The following is an 8,529-nucleotide window of genomic DNA, read 5'->3' as shown; positions in this document are numbered from 1 at the left end:
CTGGGTTTCCTGGTCCCAGCTCCAGGCTCAGACACTCCCGCCTAGCTCCAAAGGAACTTCAGAACAAAATCCAACCATACTTAGTACTACAAAAAAGTGGAAACAGAAGGAAGGTACAGCAACAGAAGATGGGTTAAACAAATCTGGGTTTAGTTCATGACCTAATGTGATCATTAAAAATGATGTTTAACAGATGATGTTGAAGAATATTTGGTAACATAAGAAAATGTTCATAAAAAGTAAAAAAAGTGTATTTATACATATGAGAATGCCTAGCGTAATCTCATTATTGTAAAATATATACAGGCTTAGAAAACATACTTGAAGGACATGTGTGAAAATGCTAACATTGGCTATGTCTGTGTGGTAGAATACATAATCTTAGTTCTTCTGTATTTTGCATCTTTTCTACAATGGATGTGCAATACTTTAGTAAGGAGAAACCATGATTTTTGAAGCCTTTATTGGCACTTCCGTTACAATAGAAACACCGACCCTGTGTGGAGCTGTCCCACAGGACATGCATGGAGGTTCGCTTTCCAGTGGCCTCCAGACTGGGCTGCCTGACCTTGAGTGACCCCGCTGGGCAGGAGGAAGCAGCTGGTGTTTGGAGTGTGGGCTGTGCCCTGACAAGCTCCTTTTCTCGGAGGTGGCCGACAGAAGCTTTTGTTTGTGGTTGTTTGCTTCTGAGAAGCCAGGATATTTGTTCTCTGCCTCCAAGTCTCCCGGCTGCACAAGGTTATCACTGGCAGACACCAAGTGTGGTGACCACACGTCTGCCTGGGATGTGCCCGTACCCCTCCACGGTCTCCAGGAAGGGGAACGCCGGGCGGTACTGGACTGGAAGTTTGTGTCAGTTACATGGCAATCTTAAAGTATTACTGAGTGTGCGCCAGCCTCAATAAATGACTTGGCACAGGGGCCCAGTGAGGCCTGGTGCCTCAGGCTTGAAGCTCAGCAATGCTCAGGAGAGATTTGGGTACCCTGCATGCTCCACCCTGCACCCCACCACCCTGTGTAGACTCCCAATCCCTCCCCTACACCCCCTGCCCTACACCCCGTCTACATCTGCCCTACATCCCCTGTCTACACCTGCTGTCTATACCTCCCCTATACCCCCTGTGTAAACCCGCTGTCTTACAGCCCCTGCCCTACATCCCCTGTCTACACCTGGTACGCTCACTCCCGTGCTACCACCACCTAGGCTATGACATACCAGGGAGGACGTTACCAACAAGCTGGTCAAATCTTGGGTGAGGGGTAGCAGCGGACCCCAGACACCAGGAGTCGGAGGAGGGAGGGAGTACCCCCAGGGTTCCTGCTGGGTGGGGCAGATTTAGATCTGGAATGAGGACTTCCCCAAACCCTGCAGATCTCAGATGCTGCTCAGGATGCTCCATAAAGGGCCCAGAGGGACTGAAAGGCCACGAATCTCCTGGTCAGAGGGTAAGACGCAAGGTCGGACTCCAGATGTCGCGGGGAAGTTGAGGACAGGGACAGAGGAGAACCGGCTGTGCCGAGTGACCGCGGTGGGAGACCATTGCGACCCCATGTGCAGGGGTCCAGGGTGGAACCACCTGGCGTCCACAGCGCCGGCAAGGCTGGGGCAGGTGGGGTCTCCAGGTGGGACGGGGTGTCCAGGTGGGGCGGAGGTCTCCAGGCGGGGGCGTGTCCCCAGGTGGGGTAGGTCCCCAGGTGGGGCAGGGTTTCTAGGTGGGGCGGGTGTCCAGCTGGGGCGGGTCGCCAGGTGGTGCAGGTGTCCAGGTGGGGAGGGGGGGTCTCCACGTGGGGCGGGTCCCCAGGTGGGGCAGGGTTTCTAGGTGGGGTGGGTGTCCAGGCGGGGCGGGGCCCCCACGGGCACGCAGGCTTTCCCGGAGAGGGCATTGTGCCCAGGAGGCAGCAGCGCCCCACAGGCAGTGTGGGCAGAGCAGGCGGGAGCTGAGGCCGGGGTCGCCGCCTGGGGCCTTGGGCGGCTCAGACTCACCGCAACCTGCTGCCAGTGGCCCCGCCGGTCCAGCTTCCCTCCTCCCCGCGGCCTCGGCCCCGCCCCAGCGGTCCTTGGCCCCGCCCTCTAGGCCCCGCCCCGCCCCTGGCCCCGCCCTGCGGCCCTCGGGGCCCCACTGCGCAGGCGCGGGCGTCCGTGCGTGCCGTTTGAAAGCATGGCGCGGTTGGGCGTGCGGCTGGTGCTGTGTGAGGAGAAGATCCGGGAGAAGAGCGGCTTGGCGCCTCACCGCGACCTGGGTGCGCGGCGGCGGCGGCGGCGGCGGCGGGCTGCGCTGGCTGAGGGCCCGAGCTTCCCCCGTGGCGTCGGCAGAGGCGCCGGCACACGGACTGCGCGCGGCGCGAAGGGTCGCAGCCAGGATGGGGCGCCGGAGGCGGGGTCTGACGGGGCGGGCATGAGCCGTGGGGGAGGAAGAGGGGTGAGGTAGGGGTGGGGGGAGATGGGGGAGGGGGAGGGGGTGAGGTTGAGGGGGAGAGGGTGAGGCGGGGGAGGTGGGGGAGAGGGTGCAGGAGGAGGGGTGAGGAGGGGGGTGTGGTGGGGAGGGGTGAGGCAGGGGAGAGGGGGAGGGGAAGGAGTTGAGGCAGGGGAGGGGGAGGGGGACGGAGATGTGGGGGGGTGAGGTGAAGAGAGGGGGAGGTGGGGCAGGGGAGGGAGAGGGGGAGAGGGTGAGGCGAGGGAGATGGGGGTGGGGGGGAGAGTGAGGGGGAGAGGATGTGGCGGGGGAGGGGGGAGAGGGTGCAGGAGGAGGGGTGGGGCAGGGGGAGGGCGAGGAGGTGAGGTGAAGGGAGGAGGGGGGGCCCCATGGATGCCAGGTAGGGTTCACCTGGGCCCCTAGATGCTGTCTGCAGCCGGGAACCCCCTCCAGTCCTGGTTTGCTGAGCGGTTTCTGCAGACGCGTCTTTGTGGTCACTGATAAGGTCATGTGGGTGTTGTTTCCCCTGTTTGTGAGGCGGATTAGATTGGGTTTTTGTACAAGCTGAACCGGCCTGTTCCTGGAGTAGTGTCCTTGCTGCTGGTTGTGTGATTCCCTGCGTGTATTCCTGGACTGTATTTGCTCACCCTGTGCTGAGGATTTTTGTGTCTATGATCATGAGCGATATTGGTCACTGGTTTTCTTTTTGTCTTGTTTTTGTGTGGTTTTGGCATTGGGGTAATGCTCAGCTCATGAAATGAGTTGGGAAGTGTTGCCTCCTTTTTGTTTTCTACAAGAGGTGTAGGATTACTGCGAATTATGTTTTGATGGAATTTTCCAGTGAAACCTTAGGGGCCTGGAAATTTCTATATTTGAAGTTTTTTTTTTTTTCCTGAGGAAGATTAGCCCTGAGTTAACATCTGTTGCCAAGCCTCCTCTTTTTCCTGAAGAAGATTGGCCCTGAGCTAACAGCTGTGCCCATCTCTGTCTATTTTTTTATATATAGGACACAGCCACAGCATGGCTTGGTAAGTGGTGCATAGGTCTGTGCCCGGGATCTGAACCTGTGAACCCCTGGTGCTGAAGCAGAGTGCGTGAACTTAACCACTACGCCACCTGGCTGGCCTCTATATTTGAAGCTTTTAAATTACAAATTCAGTTTCTCTAGTTGTTATGGAACTATTCATATCATCAGCTTCCTCTTGGGTGAGTTGTGGTTGTCTGGGGTCTTGGGAAAGTGATTCATTTCGTCCAAGTTGTTGGATTTCCGTGTATAGAGTTGTTTGTAGTACTCCCTTATTAGCCTATGAATGTCTCTGGGGTCTGTAGTGAGACCCTTCTTCCATTCCTGCTGTTGGTCATTTCTGTCTTCTCTCTCTTTATTGGTCTTGCTGGAGGTTTATGAATTTTATTAGTCTTTTCAATGGGCCAATTTTGGTTTGATAGGTTTTTCTCCATTGTTATTCTGGTTTCATATTTCATTGATTCCGTTCTTTATTATTTCCTTCTTTTGGCTTGCTTTGCATTTATTTTACTCTTCTTTTTCTAGATTCTTGAGGTGAAAGTTTAGATTATTGATTTGAGACTTTTTAATTTTCTAATATGAACATTGAGTGCTATGAATTTCCCTGTAAGCTCAACTTTAGCTGCATCCACAAGTTTTGTTGTATTTTCATTCAGTTCACTGTATTTTTTAATTTCCGTTGAGACTTCCTCTTTTACCTATGGATTGTTTAGGAATGTGTTTTTTCATTTTCATGTGTTTGGAGATTTTCCTTGTTTTTTGTTTTTGTCTCTTTCTTTTATTGATTCTAAGGTGACTCCATTATGGTCAGAGAACATAATTTGTATGATTTTAGTTTTTTAAAATTTGTTGAGGTTTTTGTATGGCTCAAGATCTGGTCTATATTGGTGACTATTCCAAGTGCGCTTGAAAAGAATGTGCACGCTATTGTTGATTGGAGTTATGTAAATGTCAGATCCTATTGGCTGCTGCCGATGTTCAATTCTTCTGTACCCTCCTGATTTTCTGTCTAGTGATTCTATTAGTTACTGAGAGAGGGGTATTGAAACCCCTAACTATAATTGTGGATTTGTTTGTTTCTTTTTTCACTTCATGTGTTTTGAAGGTGTGCTGTTTGGTGCATACATAATTAGGATTTTTATGTCTTCTTGTTGGAGTGACCTTTGTAGCAGAAGTAAAAAAAAAAAAAAAAGTTTTCTTTTTTGTCCCTAATAATTGTCTTTTTTGAGACATCTACTTTATCTGATATTAGTGAAGCCACTCCAGCTTTCTTTTGATTGGTGTTTGCAGAGCATATCTTTTCCCATCTATTTACTATTTAATTTTTTAATCTACCTATATCATTATGTTTGACATGAGTTTCTTGTAGACAGCGTATAGTTCACTGCTTTTATCAACTCTGCCAGTCTTTCCCTTTACATTTAATGTAATTATTGATATGGTAGATGTATGACATTTTATTATTTGTTTTATTATTTTGTTCCCTTTATGTCTCCTTTTTTTCCTTTTTCTTGTCCTCCTGTGGTTTACTTGAGTATTTTTTAGTGTTTCATTTTGATTTATTATGTTTTTGAGCATATGTCTGTATGGCTTTTTTAGTGGTTGCTCTACAAATTAAAGTATATTTGTGTAATTTAACACAGTCTACTTATGTGGACCTTTTACCCCACTTCAGGTGAAACATAGGTTTCATTATCCTCCCTCCCTTCATAATTTAGTTGTCTTAAATATTTACATTCCTTGAGGACTACATTAGTGATATGATTTTTACAGTCATCTGACATTTTAAATAACTGAAGAGGAAACATTTACACACGTTTACCTGTTCCATTATTCTTTATTCATTCCTGATGTTCCAGGTTTCCTTCTTTTATTTTTCATGTTTGAAAAGTTGTTTTTAGCAATTGTCTTAGGGCAGGTGTTGCAGGTGACGTATTCTCTTAGTGTTTCTTCATTTGAGAATACAGATGGTCCCTGACTTACAATGGTTTCACTTATGATTTTTCAATTTATGAAAGTGTGAAAGCAATAAGCATTCACTAGAAATTGTACTTTGAATTTTGAATTGTGATCTTTTCCTGGGCTAGCGATGTGCAGTGGGATACTCTCTTGTGATGCTGGGTAGCAGCAGTGAGCTGCAGCTCCCAATCAGCCGTGCCATCACGAGGGTAAACAGCTGATACACTTACAACTGTTTTGTACCCAAACAACTATTTGTTTTTCCCTTTCTTAGAGTATTCAATAAATTACGAGATATTCAACACTGTATTATAAAATAGGCTTTATGTTAGAAGATTTTGCCCAACTATAGGCTAATGTAATTGTTCTGAGCATGCTTAAAGTAGGCTAGGCTAAGCGATGATGTTCAGTAGGTTAGGTGTATTAAATGCATTTTCAATTTACGATATTTTCAACTTAAGATGGGTTTATTGGGATGTAACCCCATCATGAGTTGAAGAAGATCTGTATCTTTATTTTGCTTTCAGTCCTGAAGGTTGTTTTTGGTGGATATAGATTTCTGGGTTGAAAATTCTTTTCTTACAGCACTTGAAGAATGTGACACCACTTCCTTCAGGCCTCAGTGGTTTCCTAAGAGTAATCCCCTGCCATGTGCGTGTTTTTCCGCTGGGGGTAATGCCTTTTCTCTCTGGTTACTTTCGAGATTCTTTTGTTGTCTCTAGTTTTCAGTGGTTTGATTCTTGTGTGTCTGGGCATGGCATTTTTTTTTTTTTTTTTTTGCTGAGGAAGACTGGCCCTGGGCTAACATGTGTGCCCATCTTCCTCCACTTTATATGGGACGCCGCCCCAGCATGGCTCAACAAGCGGTGCGTCGGTGTGCGCCTGGTATCTGAACCAGGGATCCGAACCAGCGAACCCTGGGCCGCCACAGCAGAGCGTGTGCACTTAACCACTTGTGCCACCGGGCCGGCCCCCTGGGCGTGGCATTTTTTGCCTTTATTCCGTTTAGAGATTTCTCGTCTTCTTGAATATCTTTTGCCAAATTTATATCTTTTGCCAGATTTGGGAAGTTTTCAGCCATCGTTTCTTTAGTTTTTAAAATTTTTTATTTTTAGCCATGTTATCTCTCTTCTTGGAACTATAATTGGAACTCCATTGGGATCCCAATGACTTGAATGTTAGATCTCCTTTTCTTCTTCCACAGGCCACTGAGGCACTGTTCATTTTTTTTTTTTGTCTGTTTTCTCTCTGTTGGTCAGATAGGACAATTTTGATCAATCTCTCTTTACATTTGTTCTTTTTTGGATTTTTTCCTCTGTCATCTCCAAGCGGTTATTGAGCTGTTCCTGACATTTTTTTTTGTTCGTTTCAGTTATCGTGTTTTTCGTTTCTTAAGTTTCTGTTTGTTTCTTTATCTTCTGTTTCTTTGCCAAGACTTCCTATTTTTTCATTTGTTTCAAGAGTGTCATAATTGCTCATTGAAATTTTTTTTATAACTGTTGCTTTAAAATTCTCGTTAGCTAATTCTGACTTTTGTCATCCCAGTGTTGGTGTCTATTGATTGTTTTTTCTTATTCAAATGAAATTTTCCTACTTGTTGGTCATTTTTTATTGTGGAAATTTGCGGTATTATAAGACTGCTTCGTATTTAAATCTCATTACTCATTACTGGCACTCAGTGGGTACTGCTTTGTTGCTGAGGTGGTAGCCAGGCTCCTGTCACACACACAGCCTCTGCAGACCCCTGTGTGCCAGGAGGGGAAGGGCAGTGCCTCGTAACAGCCAGGCCAGGACAGTAGTCAGGGTCCACTTACATGGTCCTGGTGCTGGCCACTGCACAAGGCAGGTGTACAAAGTGTGATTTTTTCTTGGTGTTGGGTTGGAGTGGGGCTAATGTTGTCAGGAGTCTGTCCTTTGACCGTGGACAGCAGGCTTACCCTTATATTTTGCCCAGTGTCCATGAGTTTCTGAGTTGCCAGCTTCTTTGGCCCTCTGGTTGGTATGTATAGGAGACAAACAAAAAACCCCAAAACCAACCCAGAGCACTCACTGCTTGACTGTTTTCTTGAGGTCCCTAGACCATTGGCCCTTCTGTTCCCTACCCTTCAGAGTCATCTGGTGCTTATTTCCTGTATTGTTTCTACGGTTTTTAGGTATCACAAGTGGGGAGGAATAGGGTGAAATGTGTCTACTCTGTCGTGTCTGGAACTGGAAGCCCAATTTTAAATTTAATCAAGACGTATTTTAAAACATAAATTTTCCTGGGAAAGTATTGGTGTATCCAGGCCCCAACTGTCTTTTGGATCACAGAAAGTTATTTTTGTAGTGACATTTATTTAATGGCTGCTTACTGGGTGTGCCATGTAGAGGCATATGGTGCACAGAGCGTGCAGTCTGCCCTCATGTGTAACGGGCATGGAGTGGTCAGGTTAGCTAACTTGTGGGTTTCAGATTGTGATCGCGGCACGGGGGCTACTCAGGTGATGGAGTTGAGCAGCCAAGAGTGGAAGTGGGTGCCCAGTTAGAGGGTATTCCTGGTGAGAGAGGGTTTCAGAGGGGAAGCCGTAGGAGTGGGGAGCAGGGGGTGGGCTTGGAGACATTTCGAAGGTAAACATAAGCTAAAAGTTTAAATGCAATTCTTGTTCTTTAATATTGATATTCAGACTTTGAGTGAGTTGCATTATTTTTGTGACTTTTTCAGATTATGAGGTTACTATATCTCACTTTTATTATAATAATTTATTTTCAATTAAAAACTAAGGTTAAAATCTCATAATTTTCTATTTTTAGCTGAACTTCAGTCATTATCTATTCCTGGGACTTACCAAGAAAAGATTACTCACCTAGGAAATTCTTTGATGAATTTAACAGGTCTAAAATCTTTAGATCTCTCGCGCAACTCCCTGGTTAGTCTAGAGGTAAGTTTTAGGTTTGTTTCTTAAAATAAAATTTATTGCTATCAACAGCAGTGGAAAATACATTTATTGTAAAAAATACAATCTGTTTTATAACTATGCTTATAATACTTGTAAACAGTATATGAAAAATGATTCTAAGTGTTGTGTTGTTTTCCTTGTGTTTACTATGAGCTAGATTTCTTACCCATCATGTTGCATCTTTAAACTATTTTGA

General features: G+C 46.2%; 1 protein-coding gene across 1 annotated transcript in view; it reads left to right on the top strand.

Annotated features, from left to right (window-relative positions):
- Positions 1 to 2,138: 2,138 nt before the first annotated feature.
- CEP72 (centrosomal protein 72) overlaps positions 2,139 to 8,529 on the top strand; it is a 46,389-nt gene continuing 39,998 nt past the window's right edge. Inside the window, 2 exon segments of the mRNA XM_058564411.1 lie at positions 2,139 to 2,241; positions 8,188 to 8,315. Of these exon segments, the coding sequence (XP_058420394.1) occupies positions 2,160 to 2,241; positions 8,188 to 8,315 (210 nt within the window). The 5' untranslated portion in view covers positions 2,139 to 2,159.

This window comes from Diceros bicornis, chromosome 20, assembly GCF_020826845.1.
Source record: "Diceros bicornis minor isolate mBicDic1 chromosome 20, mDicBic1.mat.cur, whole genome shotgun sequence".
NCBI lineage: Eukaryota > Metazoa > Chordata > Mammalia > Perissodactyla > Rhinocerotidae > Diceros > Diceros bicornis.
The sequence above is the reverse complement of the archived record's forward strand: the minus strand, read 5'-3'. Positions and strand labels throughout refer to the sequence as shown.